This window comes from Carassius auratus, chromosome 11 (genome assembly GCF_003368295.1).
Source record: "Carassius auratus strain Wakin chromosome 11, ASM336829v1, whole genome shotgun sequence".
Lineage (NCBI taxonomy): Eukaryota > Metazoa > Chordata > Actinopteri > Cypriniformes > Cyprinidae > Carassius > Carassius auratus.
The window spans coordinates 4,522,017-4,546,987 of record NC_039253.1 but is presented as its reverse complement, the minus strand read 5'-3'; the positions used below and the strand labels follow the sequence as shown (position 1 = coordinate 4,546,987).

Below are 24,971 nucleotides of genomic sequence, written 5' to 3'. Positions count from 1 at the left end.
GAAAAAGGCTAAACAATTCTAAAATATAAATGTATAGGTTAAAATAGAATTGCTCATATCTTAATAAAAAGTTTAGCAAGATCCATAAATATCCTGGCTTGTTCTAAAGTTTTCCATCTCGTTCCTAGAGCATACAGTATCTATATACAGTATATTTATGTTTGGATGGATATAAAATTTTACCATAAAAAAAAAGGTTTAATTCCATTGGTGTTGTCTGCAGGACGTAACACTGCATGATAATTTATACAAGATTCAATAATGATATTGTAATTTATGCCAATAGTCTGCCTTGTCTTAATTACAGAACATAATTGCAGCCCTAAATGGATTTAATAGCGACAAAAATGATCAGACATAATAACGACTAAAGACAACTTGTGGAAAAAAGATTCATTTGGGACAGAATCCAGTGCCACCATTCCTCGGAATCCGAAGCAGGAGTCGATATTTTCATAACAAACAAAAAGGTATAGCAAAGCCAAAGCAGAGGTCACTTTCAAAAAAAAAATAAAAAGAACTCATATGGACTTTTATTCAGAACTGTAGGAAAGGCAGGAGTAGCAGTCAATCATTCCTCTTCATAGGAAGAAAAGATTGGAAGGCTGAAAGGAGAGAGAAATCTATTGACTCAGACCCTTTAGCTCCCTCAATCTCCCGTTTGAAGGTGGAAATTTAAGCGCGTTTGAAGGCAAGGTCGGCCGAGTTTATAGCTTTAGATTATGCAATTGTTTCTTCAGGGGTTTGCTGATTAATTCCATACTCTGGCTGACAGGTTCTTAATGCACAGCGGACAGGGCTGCTGCGGGACGTTCTGACAGCATGGCATTAAGCAAACCTAGCTTTTCTCAATTTATATACGCACGCATAAAGAGAGATGCGCGTAGCTGACCCTGAGAGAAATGGAAATGGAGAGAGCACGAGTCACCTTGGAGTGAAAGACAATTGTTATGAGTGCTGCCACGACTGTAATGCGTGCAGGCTTTTATGTGCGAACGCATGTGTGTTTTTGTGTGTGTGGCATCTCTTTCTGGAGCTGTTTGGAGAGCCGTCTAACAGCTTAACAATGCATGCTTTCATTACTATATTGAATCATATTATATATTTAATTTTGGGCTTCGTTTATGAATTGTTTATCATCTCCCCGCGACCTAAATTCAAGGCTTTGTTTCTCTGTTGAGTCAGTTGGCAACATTTTAATCTTTATCAAAGCATTTCGGATTGCAGAGGAAGGCTGCTGTGCTAATGAACGGAGTCTAATGGAGTCTGGTCCCACGGTTTCTGGATTCTACGCCCGGCGCATGGGAACTACTTGACGTGATCTTTGGTCTGGTATAGATTATATCATGTGTTTGTAAGAAGAAGAGTTTGTTTTGAAGTGGTATGCTGTAAACTAATTATGGGTAGAGATCTGAAACTCATTTGCTTAACTTGTTTCCAAAATGCTCCAGGAGTGGATATGTTTAACCGCCCTCCTTTCATTATGGATCGCAAAAGGCTCTAGCTAGTTTGGTGTTTTGTAATTAGTGCTGCTTGCTCTAGAGCTCATGCTATCATTCATGCTTGGGGATTTGAACAGACACCTAACTGTGAGAACTGCATCTCGGCATGAATGTGACCACCTACAGTAAAATCCTAACCACCCAGACCACCCTAGCAACCATCTGAATATAAATGTACCAAAAAACACTAGCAACCAGTTTGAAATGTGTCAGCAACTTTTACAAGCATAAGTGGCACTCACATTGAAATATTTTGGTTCTGTAGATAGTCTTAGTGGCAGAATGTAATTTGCAATTGAAAAAAAAAAAAAAAATCCTGAATGTGTTTGAGGTCAACAGCAACACACAGTCTCTCGTTTCTCATTTCCATCTAAACTTCCACTAATGAATCTTTTGCTGTTCACTGGGAGCCTTCAGGAGATGATCAGAGATGAAAATGCTTCTGCTGCACTGCTTTAAGCACTGTATTGGACATAACATCCTTTCAATTGAGTGTACTTTGTTTTCAAACCACCTTGTTATTTAATACATTTAAAAAATCGTTTTCACACGCCGGCCTGACGGTCTGTGGAGATTGTTCCTGCGTGATGGCGGGAAACGGTTTGGCATGAAACAGCCTCTATTTTGAGAAAGCGTGTGAACTGCTGTGTTAGGAATTTCAGGGAGAAGGGGAGGAGAAAAGCGATATTTCATTCCCCGAGGCTGTACATGTCACAGATGCGGTTCGGTGATACCAACACAAACAGTCCATGGACATCCCGTTTTAAATTTCTCATCTTCTTTGAAGAAAAAAATAAAGCTTCCATTAACAATATCTGTGCTCATCATAAAAGCATGCTCATATGAGAGATGAGAGGCAGCTCATATACTCATCACTGCTCCTTGATGCATTAGTATTTTTCAGCATTCAGACCCCTGAGAGGGTTGCACATAAATAATCCATCATTTGTTCTGCAGAGATCAGGTTCATTCATTCATCCACATCAGACTTCCCGATAAGTGCATAAGGTTTCTTAATACACACACACACGCTTAAGATCACTGGTTCTAAACGGATCTGATATATTTTTCATAATCCTGCAATTTTAGGAGAGCAGAATAAATATGTTTAGTGACCTTTGTTGACAGAAGTCTAGTACAAATCACATCTTTTGCTATACTAAAATAGTGTATATTATAATGTTTTAATATAACCGGATATTATGTTGCAACTTGCAACTTCAGTGTAAAATCTGGATTCTGAAGCAAAACTATTTGAGAACTGCTAATTTTGACGGTTTCTCACACACCCCATTGCGCAGAGGCCAAACGCAGCATGACTCGCACGACACCCGGGGGCGGCTTAGGCAAAGCTGATGATAGCCTCAGCTCCCAAATCACTAACAGGTGGTCCAAGACTGGGCTGGACTCACCGTCTGCAAACTGCATGGGGTGTTTTCTAAGGAAAGATTAAGAGGTCTTTGACCTGCTGCACACAGGTTTTAACACCTTCTTTAGCAGAGTTAACCCTATTGGTGAAAGCTGTAAGGCTATTGGCCGAGGGGTTATCATGCTTAAATGGGTTTTGCTTGGCATGCCAGTTATCTGTTTTGCGTTTGAAAGACGACCAAGTGTCGTTACCTCAGCTCAACTCCGGATCCAACTTCCAGCGCGCTCCCACACGCAACCTCTCAGATACTTATCCAGCGATAATTAAATTTCCTGCATCGAGGCCGGAGAATCCCGACCACAGCTCCATTTAAGTTCCCAGCTTTAGCCTCTTAACAGCGAGCAGATAGGACCGATATCGAGGGCCGATGTCTAGTTGGATGTGTTTTGTGGTTTGGCTTGAAATTTTCAAAAGGCCTCTGTTACCTAAAGTGGAAAAACGAATAATGGAGGCTCCAGCAACGTGGAGAATTGCTTTGTGCACTTCTCACCAACATGGGCTGTAAAAGTTTGATGTACAAGTTGAGCGCTTGTAGGGCTTAGGTTACAGTTTGTCTCTCAATCTTGTTTTCTTGTCATGCCTCATTGTCTTAAATGAGGAGATACGTTGGGATGAAGCAGGTTGATATAGCTAGCTGCTAAGAAGCTTGGGAAGATTTGAGTGTATTGATTTTCCTGTTGTCTCCACCTAGTGCTTCTTAATGTTCAAATTCTTCTATGCTATATTTATCGTTATTGCCTTCTTGATATAAGTTTCATTTCTTTGCAATTTCTGTACTAGGGTTGTCATTTTCGTTGTTGTCTTTCTTTTAAATGTCACATTTAGTCCATCTCTTTCCTGAAGCGTTTACCTCAAACAATTAAGAGTTCGATTTCCTTATAATATATTTGTCATACTTCCAAGGAATTTATTTTAAGGTTATTTGGATTATTAAAAACATAAATATTAATGAATATTATGGAAATGTTTTATGTGGAAATGTTAAGAGCAGCTATCTTAATTCATTATTTGATGCATGCTTCAAAATGTCTTCCTCATTTTAAAATAGTGTTAGCAGTAACATCCTCATTTATACAAAATGTTATTCTGAGTAAAAAAAAAAGCCTTTATTGCATGATTCCCTATAAATAAATAACATTTATAACATTTATATAATCTTTAAAACAAGTAAAAATAATTGATCATTTGAATAGTCATGGAAAGTCTGCTAAGCACAGCGTTTTGTTGGTTTTAAAAGTGTGTCGATGTTTATGAATGTAAGAGGCCGCAGTGGACCAGATCTTTGGCGTTTGTTTGTTTTTAAAGTGCTTTAAAAGCTTTGCGCTCTTCTGCGAGGAGTCCTCGGGGAGGTCTGGACCACCAGTGGTGGAGAATCAGGAGGAATGCAGGAGTCTTTTGTGCGAGGCTCTGGGCTTTCAGGAGCGACCTCGGATGATTAACAAATCAATTACACGCCGCTGCATTTGGAAACAGAGAAACATGTGCCGTAGCTCTGTATCCTCAGCATGGAGCCGTGACGATTTGAAACACCCAACACTCTGACCGACCCCTGACAGCACTGCTCCAGCCGTGAACCCGACGGGTGACCTCATCCAATAAGAGTGAGCAGATTGCACGTGTTTGTTTGTCTGCACTTTCACTAAAGCAGAAGTGTGCTTGACATTTCCAAAGCAGTACCTCAAAGCCGCCAGCGGAAACTTTTAACAGCCTTCCACTCAAGAAACACATTCAAGAGTTGGCATCATACACCCAGAGCCGCTCTTAATTAGTGTGCAGTCCATTTGCGGATGGTTCTATTTCGAATATACTTACATTATCTCTTTCAGTATCATGTTTGCTTTTTTAGAAACCACTTAGCCTCTTTCCAAACTACAGGGTTCAGATAAGGAGTAACTGTCACGCTGTTTGATGCTAACCATCTCATATGGGGTTCTCTTCCATGTAACACCTTTTTGAGATTCTAATTAGTCCCACACACTTCATGCGAACGAAATCAAATTATGTTGGAGATTTCTGCACAAGTAAAACATGCAGTGCAACGTGGGAAGTGAGGTTGTTAAGCTGCCGGTGAAATCGCAGGGCACATTTTGGCCGAACCGCAGGGCTCACTACTTGAAAGGGAATAATACAGGAATAAGCGGTGCACATCTTCGAACAAATTCGGTTTGAACAAGAATATTTGTTAATTTTTTTTTCACACATTTTCCCAGCTTTTTCAGCTATTTTCTACTCCACTTGTTTTAAGAACTACGACCTGAGCTGTAAGGATGGGTTGCATGTCAGAAAACCTTTTGCTTTTTGCATTCAACAAACCTGAGAGAGGTTTTTTTTTCTCTCACTGTACTAAAACCAGAAAAGGACAGCCGCCATCTTTCTGTCTTTTCTGTTAACATACTTAGTTATGGGATTATGTTCTGCTATTTCCAAAGAGAAAATTGGGTCTTATCTGGTCTGTATGACATTTGCCACAGACTGCATCCGTGCCGGCCGGACACAAAGAGTAGGGAGATAGAAGCAGGACTGCCCTGAAGCGCTTATAATCCCACCCGGTATTACTGTAATCTCCCTCTCTTCATTTTTAAAATCGGGATTTGTGAAAAGAAATAGTGACTAGATGTGGTTATTGCCACTGAGATACACTAAGGCTTAAATATGCATAAGGGCTTCTTTTGTGGCTCAGATCGCTTGATCTGTAGTTGCAGAGAGCACTGGAATTGGAAATCACAGTAATTTCTTTAAGAAAGGATTTCATGTATTCAAGACACAAAAGAACAGACATGTAAAAAATGTAATGCAGATCTGTGTTTAGATATTAGCACTTATTATTTTGATTCAGGCATTAAAATAGCATTTAACATAAAAAAAAAATACTAAATAAAATTGGAGAGCCTTTAATCACAAACGTGTCTAAGGGGAGACACAATATAAATGTTGTGGCTTTGCTTATTAATATGAATTCAGAGATATAACATTCATACAATAGGTCCGACTGAAATGCAGGTAGCCATTAAAACGATTTTAAAAGCTACAGGAATGACAAATATGTCAGTATTTTCTCACCCTCATGTCATTCCATGTCTGTTCATGTCAGCATTCATGTCAGTTTCACTTTCTGTGTAACACAGAAGATGTCTTCTGTGTAAACGTCCGTTTCATCTGGACCCTGCTGGCTTTTGAGTGTAAGGATAAGAAACAGTTGAAACACTCTCATATATATATATATATATATATATATATATATATATATATATATATATATATATATTGGCTCTTGTGTTCCTGTCTGGGATCACTTTAGGACAATGATGTCACTCAGAAGGAGCATCTTGCATGGACATTTGGGACATACACAGATTAGACTTCGGCATTAATGGCGATTTATCTAGTGTGTCCATGCACATGAGCGCTGCTTAAAACCTTAAACAACAGAAAGCAGTGTGTTGTGGCTATTATATTTAAAAGGTTCCTGTCAAATCCAGGCTTAGATAAAAACGGATGACCTGTGGTGTCTGTTGGGCTCCCTGTAATTAATCTCGATGAATATATCTCTGACCACAAATATCTAGAGTCATGTGGCATTAATTTCAAAGGAAGCAATTAATTTTTCAAAACTTTTAACTGGGGGTCTGGGGCTGGGAGCAGGAAATGAGCGGCGATGGCATTTGGTTTGTTAGGGCTAGACGATTGATAGACTCAGTAACCACAGGAAAACACGTGACCGGCTAATTGAATTTGATCACTTGCTAATGCACTAGAGAAATGACCTAATCAATGCTCGTGCCATCGAGTAGGCCATTCTTTGTCTCTCCCCATATAGTGAATGCATCGCTTGAGAGTCCGATTATTCTGTTATTCATTTGATTCGGCTCGGCACGCACAGGGGTAACTTGTCCTGGTCTTGTTTGTTATGTAGTTGTAAACATTGATCGCTCTTTGTTTATGAAGCTTTATTGTGTACATTTCACAAATGCTATTCGACCCAGGGGCCTGGTGTTCAAACAGCCAAACAAACAGAGGCAAAAAAAGCCCTGTTTGCCCTTGAAACCTTTGGTTCTCAATAGCCCGTCATGTCAGATGGCTGTTTTACACTCAATTAGGGAGCTGTTGGACCCGAGTCTGTTTGCAGTCAGAGTTAAGTTTGGTTAGTTGCTGAGAAAGTTTTCTTCTGAGGTACAGTTAATGTGGACTCGGTTTGTATGAATAAATCTAAATTATGGAAGTGACCATATTTGAGGTTCATTTGCATCTTTGCATGCTTTTAGTCACATTTACCAAAGTTTAATGCGTTTCTCATAGCCGTTTTTCCCAGAATCAAAGTTGTGCTGGTAAATACAACACAACCAAATATGAATAAAAAAATAATAATATTTTGAAAGTAAAGTCATTATATATAAATATAATCAATAAATATATATATATATATATATATATATATATATATGTTGCACAAAAACAATACCTCTATAAAAAAAAGGTTTCAAAGTGCAAACAGCCTTTGTTTTACATTGCATTGGTTTAATGTAACCTTTTAACTTGTACATCAAATAGTAATTGCACACTACTGAGTGTTTGTGTGAATGATATATAGCTACCATCCCAAAGAGTAAACAGTTTGTCAAAAAAAAAAAACCTGTATATTTGTACACTTGGCAGACTTGCAAGGTGAAACTGGACAAGTTTTCTCTGTAATACACACTCTTTCCTGAGTCGTGTTTGTGTTGTCAGACAGCAGAGGGCACATATCTGGCACGCCCGAATACCCAGATGCATTTCACAAGCCGGAGAGCTCCAATGACGTTAGAAAGGCAAATCTATGCTGCATAAGCATCCCTTCCTTTCCCTCATGGCATCTTCCCTCCACCTATGCACCTTTCACTGAATGTGCCTCTGTTTTTCTCTCTGTGTTTGCCCAGTAAACACGCTAATGCACACACACAGGTTCTCCTGTCTTTTGTTCATTTGTCTCTATTGAAAGGAAGCATCTGGCTGGTCACCGTGAAAACACTCCAGAGAGGGTACTGAGGATTCACTGAAATAGATGAGCCATTTTCTGCCTATCTCTTGAGAGAGTCTGTTTTTCACCCACACGCTCCCTTACACATACAGATTCCCTCTCGTTTTGTTGCTTCTCTTTGGACTGGGAGCTTAAGGATACTTTTTAATGAAGTGGCTTGTGATGTTTGCTTAGCTGTTGTTAGGGGAATTTAATGTTTATGTTCAGAAGTTAGCTACATCTTATAAAACTTTTTGGTATTAGTATTTATAATTTAAGTTAATTTATTATTATTATTATTATTATTATTATTTAATATAATGATGCAATGCACGACAGAATACATTATATTTAATTATATATTCATATTTGTTTATATTTGTATTATAATTATATACATTTTCTGTGTGTGTGTGTGTGTGTTTAAAGATTGTTATTTTAAGAATGATGATGAATGTTTATTACTATTTAATTTTAGGGAGTTATGTCAGGGGTGTTAATCTTTCTTTATTATTTCTAATCACATATTTTGTGGTGACGGCATGAAAACTGGAAGGAAATTAAAAGAAAAATGCAATTAAAGAAGGGAATGAAAACTTGAGCAGTATTATTCTTTGTTTTACCTGCACAAAAGTGCCACTGTGACACTTTTTAAACGTTTTTTTTTTTTTTTTTTTTTTTTTTTCAGAATTAATGCACAAGCTGTGATGTTTTCTTTGAAAGGTATAAATGTAGAAATAAGAGTTAGCAGTTAGCCTTTGTCTCTGTCAATTAAGAAGCCACTGGCATTTTTGAAAAGTCTATGTTGAAGTTTAGAGATTAAAAACTTAGAAATCAGCCAAATCACTAAATCTAGAAATCAGTCATGGAAAGTCTGAAGTACTAAGCGTTTTTGCTAATGGCACCAGATGAAAACATGCAGATGGAAGCTAAGCATGTTGTTAATACTCGATTGATGCAGTAGCACAAATGATGGTCCAGTGCCCTCAATTAGGATTTAAACACTCAATTAAAACAAGCACAAGTTTAGTAACAGCGATAAGTAGTGTAGGTCATTAGCTGTCTGCTAGCCTGTAGCATGTAACAGCTGGACTGGATATGAAAACAGCAAAAACACAGTGCGGCATTATTTATTAAAGTCAGCTGATGGCTACCTGATGCCATCCACATCTCATTAAAACAAGGACCCAGACTTGTAAAAAATGACTGTGTGCTAATTTGCAAGAGAATATGTGCTCCATACTGCTGTAATGTACTTTTTATTAGCTTTTAGTTGTTGATACAAAGCCTTTATTTATAGCGTCTCACAGCAACACCGTTGGAACGAGAAGTCAGCTTTGGATGCCAGCCTGCGAGACTGTGTTGTGTTTTTCCTGATTGTGGATATCTGCAGGTTGGATGCTTCTGATGTAGTTTTCGCTAAAGACACGTGGTAGAAGAAGAAAAGATAAATAAGCAGGCCGCATGGACTCGTGCATGACCCAACGTTACAGCGGACACAGCTTGCGTAGTCTCAGAAAAGCCTCATAAATCTCGATTTAGACCGGCACTATCCTTCTCACTCTCTCGATCAGATGTTTTCTCCAGGGGCAGTTTGCATACAGGCAGGATGTTGTAAAACACTTCCCCGGAAAGTGCTCTTATCAACCTTTTAAAATGTCGACGCGTAGAGGTCGTATTCCTGTGATTCCTGTCGCTGCCAAGGGCACACAGACGCTACTATTAAAACGAACAATCTTCTTCAATTCTGGCACCCCTCTGATTATGTTATTAATAAACGGTGCCTTTTTTAACTAATTTTTTTTTTTTTATGTCTGATTTTCGCGTTATGGGAAATTGGATGTAGAGCTAGTTGAATGTACCGTTTAATACTACATTTGCTCTTTTTACCTTGAAATGCTGCAGCTACATGCATCAACACTGCGAAAAAGGTTGATTTGTCCCCTGACCCTTGCGTTAAAGAAACCGTTCTACACTTTTTTCCTCAGAAACTAAAGTAACAGAACCAGAGTTCGCCTTGGTTTTTCAAAAGAGTCATTGCAATTACAACTTTAGCTATGAAGCGTTCCAATCGCTGATTTAGCCTTTGATTCGGCTTCTGCATCTGTGCTTTTTATCTGCTGCTGGGGTTGAAAGACGTGCTCCGTACCATGCTACAGAATCTCAACAAAGCTTTGTAAAGGTCACGAGGGTAAGGGGAGGCCTACGTGACCTTTCACACAATCCCACAATCCCCTCCTGCTGTGGCTTTACCGTCTCGTTTCATCATTTCATCCGTACCATTCAAATATCTCCTTCTGAAGTCCACCGGTGCGTTGCAGAAAAATATGATATCTCTTTCTAGCAAATCTCCATATATTGTTTTATGGTGCAAGGTTTCAGAAGCAAAAAAGAAAATTGAAAAGATAAACATTGCTCTCGTACTTTGATTATAAAGCAGTTCTCTTTTCATCTAAAAGACCCCGATTTTCCTGGTTGCATCTTTCAGATGTCTTTGAAACAACAGGTGCGATAACACTTTGATACGCCGAGTACATGTGGTAATGTCAGGCATAAAAGCGTATGTTAGTAATAAAGAACATTTCTGCACTGCATTACTGTACCATCAAGATGTCTGAGAGGTTTTATGGTGGTGTAGAGTGAGAAAGCGAGAGAGTGGATGTGGACGGGAGAGAGAAGAGAAATGAGCCAATGCATTAGTCTCCCTCAGTCTCGCATTTAGCCGTGTCAATATTGTCTGGACCACAGCTGAGTCCAGATTCTCTTCTGTTCCACTCCGTATTGACTCTGAGATGGTGCGCAAACACATGGTGGCAACATTGATGTAACATCGAGTTGAGTAATTGAAACCCATAGGAGTGGGATCGGAGAGGGTTTATCAGTTTTTCGGTCATCATCAGCCATTTAAGAGAGAGAAACACTGAGCAAAATCAATCTGCAAAGAATGACAAACCGGGGAAGTTTAGGCTGCTCAATAAAGCGTTTCTTACTACTCAGCTCTGTTTTTATTTTTTATTTTATTTATTTTATTTTTTTGCAGAACTGATTAGTAGATGTTATTTAGTAGACATGATTAGTAGACTTATTCTTTTTTTCATATAATGATTAGATATGCATAAGTCTTCCGAGCTGAAGTAAATAAGCTTCCCGAGTAAGAGTAGGCAAAAATTTCAACATAAGTATATGTGAATATTTAAAAACAAATTCTGATTTAATATGATTTAAAAATAAAAATAATTAATACTTAAATCCTTTTTTTTTCTCTCTCCATACTAGGCAAAGTGTTCATACACACACCGAATCAAAGCAGACATATAAACAGAGAGGATATATAATACATTTATTAATTTCTATCTTTTATGTAAGCAATATAAATAATATAAATCTGAAAGAACAACAACAAATAATATATACTGCTATAAAATAAGCTCTATGTGAGACATTAATGAGCATTAAGACTATACTGTGGTGCAGGCAGTGAATAGTGAATATAAAGTTCAGATTTCATTGCTGTAATGGTGTGTATTTATTTTAGAGTCAGTGTCAGTCTAAAGTAAATACAATTAGCTTCTATTACGAACAAGAGTTGTGAATGGGAAGTTCCCTGATGGATAAAGAAGGTTGTGCATGTGTGGGTGAGTGTGCAAAGCTTTTAACAACTCATCCTCTCATTTTCTTACACCAACACACTCCCTTATTTCCATTCCATTTTCTGCCGTGCTTCTCCACTCTTATTTGTATCTAACAGGTCATTAAGTTCACAAATGTGCAATTGAGTGTTTAGGATGTTTAATTAGCATGTTTCCCTGACTAATTAAAATGCACAAATCTAAGGATTAAAGCACCCCCCACCCCCCATTTCTCCCACCCCATTTTTTATGAATAATTAATCAGTCCCTTTCACCAGGAGATTCTGTTGCACACCAGGACACATTTCAGTGTCATGCAAGATGTAAACTCTTTTCCTTTTTCCTTCACAGACAGACAATTTTCCTGCTGAGCCCAATTACATGGGTAACAGGCAGCAGTTTGTTCAAAGGTAAGGCCTATTTAACAGTTTTCTCAGCTTTTTTTTTTTTTTTTTTTTTGTCTCAAACTCCCCATGCACACAAATGTTCTTCAGATAAGAACTAAAAACCTAAGCATCCTTGCCTGGGTTAATCCGTTTGATTGTTTTCATCTTGTTTTTTTGTCCTGTAGCAGCTCCACATTTAAAGATCCCGAGCGAGCCAGTCTAAGAGACAGTGGCCACGGGGACAGCGACCAAGCGGATAGTGATCAGGACACTAATAAAGGCTCCTGCTGTGACATGTCTGCTAAGGAAGCACTCAAGATGAAGGCCACTGGCCTGAAGCCTCAACCTCTTGAGCAGGGTGAGTCCTTCAACATCAGCAACTTCATTATAAACCAAAGACGGAGTTGCTCTCTCTTTTTCTGTGCTTTTCTCGCAGGCTTTCTTTTTGTTATTCACTCATCGTTGTTGGACATTCCTTTTGTTCTTTGCGTGTTTGTTTGTTTTACTCTGGTTTTCAGCCGTCTCCTTGTAACGCATTCCACAATGCAGTACATCTTGGTGTCCCATGGTTTTATACTAGTTGGAGGCCTCCCTGACATATCATACAGAACATAGTACATACTTTTAACAAACTGTGTTTTATTATATATATATATATATATATATATATATATATTCACACACACATATATATATATATATATATATATGTATATATTTATATTCATAGAATTTATATCATATAGAAATAGATTTAATATATAAACATACAATTTATCATAAATATTTAAATGCATCTGAGTGTATTTACATATGCATAAAAATCTACACAGTGCACACACAAACATATATTATGTAAACAAAAACTTTTATTTTGGATGTGATTTATAGTGATTAATCTTTTGACAGCACTATATATATATATATATATATATATATATATATATATATATATATATATATATATATATATATATATATATATATATATATATATATATATATATATACACAAACACACACACACACACATACATTTTTATTAATTATAATATTTTAGATATAATGTCTTATTATAATGCATATGTGTGTACATTATAATATTATAAAACATTATATTTACAAAACTAATAATACAATTAAATTATTATTATCCAATATTAGATTAAAAAAAAAAAAATTCAAAATATTTTTAACATACAGTATAACATTCCAAGTATAACAACAAATGTGCCAAATATTGTATATAACGCTTTGACCTTTTGAACCTTACACCTTCTCTCTCTTTGCAGTTTTTTAATATATTTCTTTTTTTTTCTTCAAATGAAGATTTCAGTGCTTTCACTGAGTCTTCAATCAGTTATTTATGTGCTGATCTCACCACAGTTGAATTTTCTTGCTGTCTTACTCTCATTTTCGAAACAGCTCATCTCTTTCTCCCGCTCTTTTGCTTTTCAAACTATCTTTCATCATTTAGACTTCTTATTGTACTTGTCCTCTTTCCTCCATCTTTCATTTCCTCCCTCTCCCTCTTGCTCACTCTCTCTCTCTCTTGTATTCTAGCCACGTTCTCAGTTTATTAAAGCAGGCAGGCCCATTATGATTTTATAAGCCAAACCACTCTAGCCGTTCCATTTAGTGAGTGCTGGCTAGGCGCTGGGAGGCGCTTCCTTAAAATTTTGATAATGGAACATGGAAAATGACTTATCCAGCAGGCCATGTCACATTCTCCACCTGATTAAATATGAATAATTATTCTAGGTCTCTCTTGGTAGGACAAATTAGTCGTGACATGGGTAGAACAATAACTTCTGATAAGCAAGCAGTCCCTTGCTCCCTTTCCACTGAACTCGTTCAGGAAGGAAGCATATAAAGATGGTTTAATTCAACTAAACCCAGGTCTGTTGGGTCATCTTGAAGACTATTACACTGGTTGCCGTATCCCTCAAATGGCAATCCAAGAAAAAAAAAAAAAAAAAAAAGAAAACATGAAAGAAAGAGAATAAATGGGCCACAGAAAGCAATACATCAAATATAATGGCACAATTAATCAATAGAACAGAGGGGAATCTACCGCTATCTGAGCCGAGGCAGCGGTCGAGTACACCAAGCCTGTCTGCCTTGATTTGGCTTGTGTGTGTATGTGTGAGTGCTTTCATTTGGATTCACGAATAGTCTGAATGCACTTGCAAGAGAAATTGGCCAATTAAAGAGGCCCATATGTTTCATATTTTGAGAATGTAGTCATTTAATGGTGCATGGGAATGGTTGGAGAATGGCTGAAATTAGCTAGTTTTACGGTGACTCACTTACACTCACAAAGACAAGAGCTACAGTTGCAATAGTTGCATGTCCAACAAGCTTTATAATAACCTTAGCCATGAACAATGAAAACCTGACTGCGATTTGCAACTGCGTTATCCTTTTTTGTAATTGTTAAAGTTTTTTTTTTTTTTTTTTTCTGCATGTTATGCCAGTAGGTGCCAATAGGTGGCGACGAGCAACTGTCTGAGTGAGTTAAACTGTTTTATTTAAAAACACTGATTCATTCATACACTAAACAGCTGTTTTAATTGTTAAATAATTGAATCATTTACTCAACCAAATAGATTTACTCAAAAACTGTAATTCATTCAGGAACAAAATGGCTGACTATCCAGTGAATCATTTACCCAAACTTAATCGATTCATTCCTGCACATTGATTCATTTAGGTTTGGAATGGCTGACTGTATAGTAAATCCATTACTCATATTGAATAGTTTCGCTCAAAGCACTGATTAATACAGGAACTAAACCTGCTGACTGTCTTTATAAGTGAATAACTGAATCATTTACTCAACCAAACTGTTTCATTAAAAATGTTGATTCATTCATTCAGGAACAAAACTGTTTTTTTTTTTTTTTTTTTTTTTTTCGGAGAGAAGAAAATTCAAATTTACTAGAAAGTCACTCAATATTTTTGTTTATTGAACCATTTTATGATAGCAAAGTCATAGTTTTTCTGCATGGAAAGACAAAAGCTATTCTCAATAAAACATGGACACTGAGCAGAGAGTACTGCGTAGTAAACAAACTGTAACTTGTCAAATCTTTTATTCTTTGCATTAAATAAAATATGCTGCCTTCTGGATAGATCTATAGTATGTAAATTTATTATCTCAAACTATTCACTTTTGGTTGGCAAGCTCACTTTACTTGCTTTCCTCACTATGTTTTCTTCTATTGAGTATAGAAATCAATATTAATTCTGCAAGACAAGTAAACTGGGAACGGCGGTCTGTTTTGCCAATATCACTCCAGAGGGCTGGGCGTATCTTTTCTCAGACAGGGATGCTTGAAGCTCTCTCTCACACAGAGATGACACATGACAGTCTAGAGAAAGCCCAGGCTAGCCTAAAGATCCCCTGTGTCCTCTTGTAAGCATTATCACCTCCAACATTAGACCATCTCCACTACAGCCAGCTTCTAAATCTGCGTTAAAAGCCTTTGAAATGGATATTTTACTGTTGCTGGATGGCTATAACAACATTGCAGTGGAGTCAACGTTGTGTTTCACAGCATATGCTGCTTGATATAGCGATGTCTTTAACAGTGGAGTGTTATAGCTGTTTATGGCAGCAAGTTATGGTCAGTGTGTGTGTGTGTGTGTGTGAGGAGCCGCTTGGGTTTGATGCATTATTTAAGGAATAGGAACTTATCTTTTTTCTGCCTGCTTTTCCCTTCTGTATCATTCTCCCTAATCTTTAATTCCTTAACATTGACTTCTATAACACTAGACATCGTTTAGTGTAAATAACTCTAAATCTATTAAAGTATGCATTATTAAAATCATTCGTTTGAAAACTTCGATACTATGGGTGAAAAAATAATAATAATAAAGTGACCAGGTAGCTTCCTCTCCATTTAATGAGACACCTGAGCTTGTTTGTCTTTCACAAGATTTGGCAGTTTTTGTGGATTGTAATTGCATCTGACATTGTGAGGAATAGACAAGTAACAAACAATCTGGCTCACAAATCTTCTTCTGCCCACTGTCTATATATGTGTGTGTGTGTGTGCTCTTGTTTTTGTGACATATCAGGACACAACTTTGTATAATGACATGGGTATGACACAGGTATTACCAGGAGAGGGTGACTTATGAGGACATAACCCATGTCCCCATTTTTCAAAACGCTAATAAATCATACAGAATGAGTTTTTTTGAGAAAGTAAAAATGCACAAAGTTTCCTTTAAGGGTTAGGGTTAGGTGTAGGGTTGGTGTAGGGCCATAGAATATACAGTTTGTACAGTATAAAAACCATTACGCCTATTGGATGTCCCCACTTTTCACAAAAACAAAGATGCGTGTGTGTGTGTGTTTGTGTGTGTGTTTCCTTGGACTGTTTATTAAGTCATAGTTTAGTTGGTTAGAGAGAGACCAGACCCTATTCACACAGACATAAACAACAGAGGGTAGTAGAAGACAATACTCATCTTCCTCTCTTTCTCTCTCACTATCTACTTTAATTATGCTCACCCTCTGGCGCAAACACATTTATAGCAATCATAACTGAAAAGACATACGCATTGTGAATAGAACCGCAGTCTCTCATGGATCTAGTGTCATGTTTATATCCCTGTGGAGAGTTAGTTTTATCTGCCATGTTCCTCTCACTCTTTTGTTCTCTCTGCTCTTAATTGGATCAGAACCAAGTTGTTCTTAGAACAAACAAGAGCTCTGTTCCAAAACCTTGCAAGCTGTCTACCTAGACATTGTTTTAAGGCATCATGGGCACTTTCCCAGTGGGAATGTTGTTCTGAAATGAGGGCAGCAATTTAAAATGTTGTTATGGCCAAAATGTAAGAAACCTTTACAGACACCGAAATCACCCTCTCCCTCCATTCTTTTTGACGCCAATGCTTGTGCTAGTGTGAAACTGATTAATTAGGCTCTCTAAATTGGGAGCTGTGTATTAATTACGCATAAAAGTATTTTATTATTATTATTATTAATTATTGATTAATTGATGTAATGTTTTGCCTGCAGCAAGGGCTAAACCTGAAATGTGTTCATCAGCGGCCATCACACGGTCCGATACGCACGTATGCAAGTTACAAACACCGGCCAATTATACGCAAGTGCCGAGATGCGTACCTGCGATAATGTGTGCATGTGCGTGCTTGAAAAGGTCCCATTAGATTGCTGTGTAAGTGTTCTAGATGACCTCCCTTAATTGTATTTGATTGGAGCGCGATAATCAAATTGTCTCACCTCTTTTCCACTGTAACGCTTCAGATTATTCATGTGAGGGAGCAAAATGGAAGAAATTTAAATAGAAAAAGGAATTATTATAATAACTGAACCATTGTCATCCCAGGTTTATCCAGTTTGCTTGGTCCAGTTCAGTGCTACTTTAGTATCACTGATATGCTATTTAATATTATTTTTAATAATTGTTACTTTTAAATTCAGTTTTAGTTCTTAATCATCGTCCAATAAACTGTAACTATACCATTTAGGAAAATAGAGCAATATTTCTCTATATTTCAAAATTCACTTATTTTAAAAGGACTCTACACACTGAATTGTCACACAATTTCTGAAACCTGACACTCAAACACCAGAACCAAACATCAAATATGCAAAACCATACACTAATTCTCAACCTTTGGCTCAAAACACAATACACAATTCTCTATGTTACACAGATAAATTTAACAGGAATTAATATTATGGCAAAGGTGTTTGCAAATGTTTGCTTTTGAGATGTGTTTGTGATATTTTGAATGCAGTTTCGAAAAAAAAAAATATATATATTAAAAAGAGTATGCATGTAAGCAGTTGCAAAAAATCTGTAAAAGTGTGATATGGGTTTATGTTCTTTATTCACTTTTCAATCACTAATGAAGTATTTGAAGCAGTGCCATCAGCCAATCAGCATCATCATGATGTCATTTTCGTGCAGCTCCAGAGTGATTAGTTATATGACATTTACTCAAATAAAGACGTTAGCCAGCCAACCAACTGCCATGGAGATGAGTGAGAAAGCTAACGGATATCTTTCTCCAGGCATGAACCCAGTCACCCATTTCCCGCAACTTTTTTTTTTTTTTTTTTTTTTGGCAGCGTAATCAAGATCTCTATTACCCACTTTATCTATTGGAACAAAGCACTGTGATGCTTGGTCACACACGCGTTCTAGTTTTAGGACTACCTGAGAGCGACGGCTGATTGATTCTCTGTGGCCGCTGCAATGCTGTGAATTGAATAGTCGGGTGGAGGCAAAGCTCTGGGAAACAACAGACGCTATAGCAAGACTCCAAAATGCGTCAGAACACCACACTAAGACGAAAGGTCTGATCAGACATATCGATTATGATCCTGATTCTACAAGCCTTGTTAAACTTCTCCTCTAGCAACATGATTCCTTCATCAATAAATGATTCATTCAGTAGGACCTTCGTAAACTAAACAGGTGCTGGAACACTCAAAAGTGTTTAAAGACAACATGAGAAACAGCATTCATTATGCGTGCAACTTGGAATAGTTTAATTCATATATATATATATATATATATATATATATATATATATATATATATATATATATATATATATATATATATATATATATATATATATATATATATATATATATATATATATATATATATATTTACATATACACACATTTTACCAGGGGTGTGAAAGAGTTCATTTCAGATATTCAAAATATCCAGTGGGCATATTGGGATTTGGTTCAGACTTGTAAAGCTATGATATTATTAATTTACATTAATTTCCCCCACCCACGCAGGTTGTGGTTGCATTAGCAGAAATTGTGTTTTTGAAAGCGAAGAAAGTTATTACATTTTCCTTCAGAATAGCATGCTCTGAAGATGCATGCACATTAAGATCAAGGACGTTTGCTTTGTTGTCTCTAAGAACTGTGCATTACTTTTCTCACACCTGTTTTGTACATGGCATCAAACGGAAAGCACTAAAAGATACGCATACACGCACCGCTTTTAATAACTGGCAAGATTGTCTGGTGTTGAGATGATTTTTTTTATTTATTTTTTTATTTATTTTTATTTTTTTCAGGTAGGAAATAAATCATGAAATGTAAAGCACTCTGAAAAAATACCTAAAAGGGCTGATGTATTTTTGTGTGCATATCCCACTTTGTGATCCTTGAACACATCCACTTCAAAGGAGCCAAATCTGTTAATTAATGGCATTCTAACTGATGCCCTTTTCCCACTTGTTGCCTTGGTAACCTTCTCTTCTTGGCGCTCAAGCATTAGTGGAATCCATATTGACAGATCTGAATGTCTATTCTAGTTTTTTTTTTTTTTTTTTTGCTTATTTTTCCCCTTCAAAAAGGTAATTTCCTATCATTTGTAGTTTATGCTCAAATAATGCAGCCGTGTTAAGATGACGGTGTGGTGTTTTGAAATGGCTCAATACTTCTACAAGGCCATTCATACTCACTCTCAATAAAATATATAAGCATTCCTGGCTTTCTTGTCAATTTTTTCCACAATGCTTCATTCATCTCTTTTCCTTAAGTTTCTCATCTGTTTTCTTCTCTCTTTTCTACATAGAAAAGCGGCTCTGTGTAATACAGATAAAGAAAGATGTGTGTAAATGACTTCCATGTAAGACACCAGCCTGTTTTCTAAGATGGTAGAGCCGCAGTATACACACACACACTCAGAGAGACACACACACATTTTGGGTGACTCAAATATCTGCTTAGATAAAACATAGGCTTGTAAGGTGCAGGGTTTTTTATTTTTTATTTTTTTATAAATGCTATTAATATAACACTTGCTAACCTTGACTTATTAGTTTTAATTAACAAAATTCACAAAACATATATTTTTGTTAACAAAATAATTATGAAACGTTTAAACAATTATCAGGTTTTTAAGACCAATTATATAGGTTTTTATTTTTATTTTTATGTTTTTATTTTTTATATTATTTATTTTATTTTATTTATTTATTTATTTATTTTGACATTTCTAATTAAGGTTTTCTTGTGATATTTATCACCAGCTTCAGCTTTATTTAAATTAACCGAAACAAATGTAAACATTTTAGTTAATAATAACAACACTGACCATGAATGCCCTTACAAAAAGAGGGAACTAATATATTGATTTCAGATAATAAACCATAAAACTTACAATTTGATCCGTATTTCAGTTGGTTAAATCAAAGTAAACTTGCATTGATCCTTTCATTTCTGTAAAGCAGTTCTGTATGGATTTCACTCTCGCGTAACTCTTAATTTCCAAAATGTATCTTACTGAAGTTTATATTGCAGAAACTCTGGAAGCGGGGCTTTTTTGAGGTTCATAGGAGTAGACTCGGCTCTGTCATCAATGCTTTCGTAAGCTGACTGTCAGCAAGAGTAATCACTGTCATTGTCTGCCTTTAAAGTGACTCAAATATGCATTAATATCACATAAATCTTTCAGTTTTAGACGGCAGTGTATTTTTCATGTCTGACAAGTTTCGTATCTCTTTTTTTAATTCGAGGTAGAGCTGTCACCGCGCATCAGATTTAGCCACATAAGCTCTTGAATTTGTTCTCTATCAATTCCGACAATAACAGACATGTCGCAATAATGCAATTGATTCGCAGTCAGGAGAAAAATGCAACTAACAATGTAGACAAATTGAAGGGTCAGCTAATCTCTTCAGATTTATTTTGTTCATTTTTTTTTTATAACTCTCGGCAGTGGTGCAGTGATTCATCAGTCAAAACCCCAGAATAGTTAATCACATTCTTTTCTGTATTTTTATTTTTTTTTTTCACTTCTAAATGAACATTGTGCAAATGAGATTTTGATCAGAACATATATCAAAACTGATCGTCTATTTTCCTGAGTCATGTTCCTAGAAACATGAGGGTGAGAGAGATGGCAGACGGAGTTGTGCGAGCACAGGCTTGGCCGTAGCAGATATATAGCCTGAGACTTCGTGAGCATGACCTGCCGAGTCCCGTGAGGAAGAGCGGCTTTTCCCTCATAACGATTACAAATCACCAGCAATGCAATTACCAGGGGCTAAGCAATGGCTCTCGCAACTTAAGCAATGGTAGACGGTCTCGGACAGCATTGTTCAATAGCAGAATAAAGCTGGAGATTTGTTGCTCTCTCAAACGCAATAAGACACCACGTCCATTCACTTCACAGAGCTTCTGGGAGCACTGAAGGCTGTTTTCAGGGACCATTGAAGTAATATTCATGCTATTAAGATATCTATCTAAGCATTTAGCATACCGAATACTACCTCCCAGGCTTCCAGTTTCTAATGGAGATGCATGTCTGCCTGGATTTTTAGGTATGGGGATATTAGGGATAATTCTCACTGTTAACTAGTTTCTCATTAGCATGCCTGTTATTAACATATTGACTGTTTATTGGAAACAGAATTGAACACTTTCCGAGTTGGTTTTTCATTCTTATATTTTATGTTATGAATTGCACTTTATGTTTAAGAGATTAAGGACATTTCCATAAACTCAACAGATAATGTAGTGTCAGAAAATTAACAGTAAGTTTGCCATGGGAGGGTTTTGTTTTGTTTTGTTTTCTTACACTATTCACTGAAAGGCTTTTTGGGGAACCAAAAATAGTTCTTCTGTGGCATCGCTGCGAAAACCCCTGTTTAGGAAGCTTTATTTTATAAGAGCATTCAGTACTAAAGTGTTACTAATTATTATTATTTTTTTTTTTTAAATCATTGCATTTATAGTTTTATTCATATTTTGAATTATATTTTATTTTTATATTATTATATTTTCATTTTAGTTGAAGTTTAAAATACAAGTTGTTTGTTTGTTTTGTTTTGTTTAGTTTTTAAGGTTTTGTGAGGTTTCAAAGATGATTTAGTACTTCAGCAAATGAAAAAAAAGCTGCAAAATATATTTGATGTTATAATTTGATGTTGTTTTAATTTTTTTTCATGCAATGAAAACATTTTTTTATGATTTTTGTTTTGTTTTGTTGTTTTAGTTGTTTAGCAGTTCCCCGGGCTACAAAATATACAGGCGACATCCCTGTTTGTTTGTAAAAATCGCATTAATGTTGTATTTATGTTAAGGACAACAGCTGCTGTTGCTAGCCTCGGCCGAGAACTCTAATTACCGTGTTTGTACACACAGGACCTAAACACTTACCATATGGGAGATTGCTGGTTCATATTTCAGACATCTGTCTGGTAAATGTGATTAATTGACGTTTAATGGTTTGCATCTCAACTCTACCGATCAAAAAATATATGTCTCAAATTTTTGGCCTCAGTCGAATCAAATAAGGAGGTGAACTGCTCTTATAGTGATTTCATGGAAAATGCTTTATTTCTGTGAAACTTGCCCTTTTGCATGGGAAGTGTGCAACTTTGCCTGTCAGATGGCAGGCTTTTGTTGATGTTTCAAATAATTATTTCATCACACCGAAATCGCTGTTTTTCGCCCTCATTAATAGTGCCTCTCCTGCAACAGCCTTTGTTCTCTAACTGAATAAGCACGACCCAATTGATGCATGCGAATGTCAGAAGAAACATTTGGAGAGGGAAATTAGAAGCCTGAGCAATCTGGAGTAGTGTGAGTCTTATCATTCATGTATCGCTGTTGTTTGTTGTTTTGTGTCCTCACCTCACTCGTTCACACTCTCGGGCTCAGACACGCACACTTAAAGCAATTTAGTCCACTAAGCAAGTGCAATCCCACGGAAAGGCTGCAAATCGTTTTAAAGGCAATATCAGGAGCTTAGGATTTTGTTTCCTTTTTTTATGGAAGATTTAAGGGATTAGCTTTCATTCTAAGTACACAAAGTTTCATTTTGTTCCATTGTATGAGTGTATTTGTGTGATACCAGACCTTAAGTCATCCCTGAGGTTAAGAAAAAAATGTCCTCTGTCTGCTTGTCCTGTAATGATTGATGACTGTGAGAGCTGCAATATTTTCTAACCATATATAGCCCAATATAGCATAGTTCATATCCGAATGTATTAAGCCTAAATTGTCAGTGTATCAACTTTTTTTTTTAAATAAACTCACTGTTTGTCTTTTTATTTTATTTTATTTTATTTTGAAAAATCATGTTAAAATTTATGAAGTATGATACATCAGGGCATTTGGGGATTGTTTATTTGTACCATTTTATGTAAGTAGTCAGCTATATTGTTATAAGATCTCATTAATGTAATGTATATTACAAGCTAATAGAAATTCATCTTATCAAATATAAGCAACAGCCAAGGACTGCATATCTTGGCTCAGTTTGTGCCTCTGAATAAAAATGAGGTGCTATATGACCTGTAAAAGCCTATGAAATATGATACTAAACAAAAAAACACACATGCTAATTATTATTATTATTTATAACTCTCTAAACTCTCCATTCAAAGTTTAATTTGTGTCAGCATAGAAATGTTCCAGGAAATATTCTCCCTCTCTCTCTCTCTCTCTCTCTCTCTCTCTCTCTCTCTCAATATTCAAATATTTTAGTATAAATATATATGTAAATGCTTGTTACATGCTTTCAACAAAAATATTGAATATTGTAAAACAAATCTTGTGATTTTTCTATTTTTGCTCTACTTCTCAGTCCTTCTGCCGGTGTGTGCGCATATACCCACATACCTCTTTTTCATGTAATTAAGCAGGAACCTCGTTAGCCCCGAGTATCGTGGTTATGATATTTGAGAATCATAACGACACTGAGTCCTCTGCCTTCTGAGGGAGCAAACCATAAATCTGTGACATTAGCCCGCCGCCCCTGTCGCTGTAGTGACTAATTATGCTCTGTTTGTATAAGTAATGGCTTATTCTTCACACAGTACAGTGTGAACATGATTAAGAAGGGACCCGCCAGAGCCGTAGACTCATTTTCCTTTGCTCTCATTGGCGGCTCGCTCATCATCTCCCTCTCCTCTTAAATGAAAACTCATTATTTGACGTGTGCTAAATGCTATTCGGGGTGTTTCTCCCACTAGCCCATGCTGGAAAGAAGAAATTAGGAGGTATTAATCCATAAAGAGCTAATTTATACCTCACAAGCGAAGTGGACAAGGACTTGTTTCAGAGAAAAACTTTGGCGGTGGTAATTGGAGGCCAGGCACAGCGCGGAGCAGCTCAAGTGCGACTCACACGCTTGTTCTTTATGATCTTTTGCATCTGACCTTATCATTTGTTCAAACGCTTTGACATAAAGGTTGGAAAAAATGTATTTTGGCAAAAAAAGTGTTTGGTTTTATTTTTCAGGGTTCAGCCTGGAAAACAATGCAGTTTATTTTATTTTCTTAGTTGAGAACCTCTTTTTACTGTCTAAGAATAGAAAAATGCTTTATGAAAGCAATCAGATAGAGACAGCATTTAAAACTGGGCACAGTGGCTGTAAACCATTACATCCAATATCCCAAGAACATCAGCAGTAGATTAATATACTTTAACAGTGCTTGAGAGATTTTCACATATGAGTTCATAAAACAAACCTGACAGCTCCAGATGCAGGCTGCAGTATTAATGCAAAAACCTCTCGCCTCTTTGTTTCCTGCCATACATGACCCGTGGTACTTTTTGGCAGTTACACAGTTACAGACAAATGGAAATGCCCAAACCGTGTCAGATGATGTATGTCACAGCCATTTTTGTGGACTTTTTTTTTTTTTTTTTTTTACCAAATAGTCAAGTAGAGTATAGTTTTCTGTTTATATCACTTCAAATGCAAATATGTGTTCTGGGCCACTGACTGGTTTATCTTCATTGTGTTTCATGCTGCCTCTTTATGTGTAGGTTAAAGCAAATGTAGTTTCCTGCTGAAAAGAAAATTACAAGGAAGATTAGACATATAGGTTGGATTTATAATGGTGTCTCCAACCACAACAAGTGGCAAGAACAGCACTTTCAAATTTAGATGGTTCACTCTCTCTCATATGGTTCCAAGCATGATTTTTTTTCTTCTGTGGAACACACAATAAGGTGTTTTGAAAAGGTGTTTTTAAGAAGAAAGAAGAAGAAAGTCATAC

At 36.5% G+C, this 24,971-nt stretch overlaps 1 protein-coding gene across 1 annotated transcript in view; it reads left to right on the top strand.

The window, feature by feature from the left end:
• The window catches only part of pcdh17 (protocadherin 17), a 64,126-nt gene that overhangs the window by 13,994 nt on the left and 25,161 nt on the right, over positions 1-24,971 (top strand). Inside the window, exons 3-4 of the mRNA XM_026275021.1 lie at positions 11,905-11,963; positions 12,125-12,297. Coding sequence (XP_026130806.1) covers positions 11,905-11,963; positions 12,125-12,297 — 232 coding nt within the window. The remainder of the gene's footprint in view (positions 1-11,904; positions 11,964-12,124; positions 12,298-24,971) is intronic.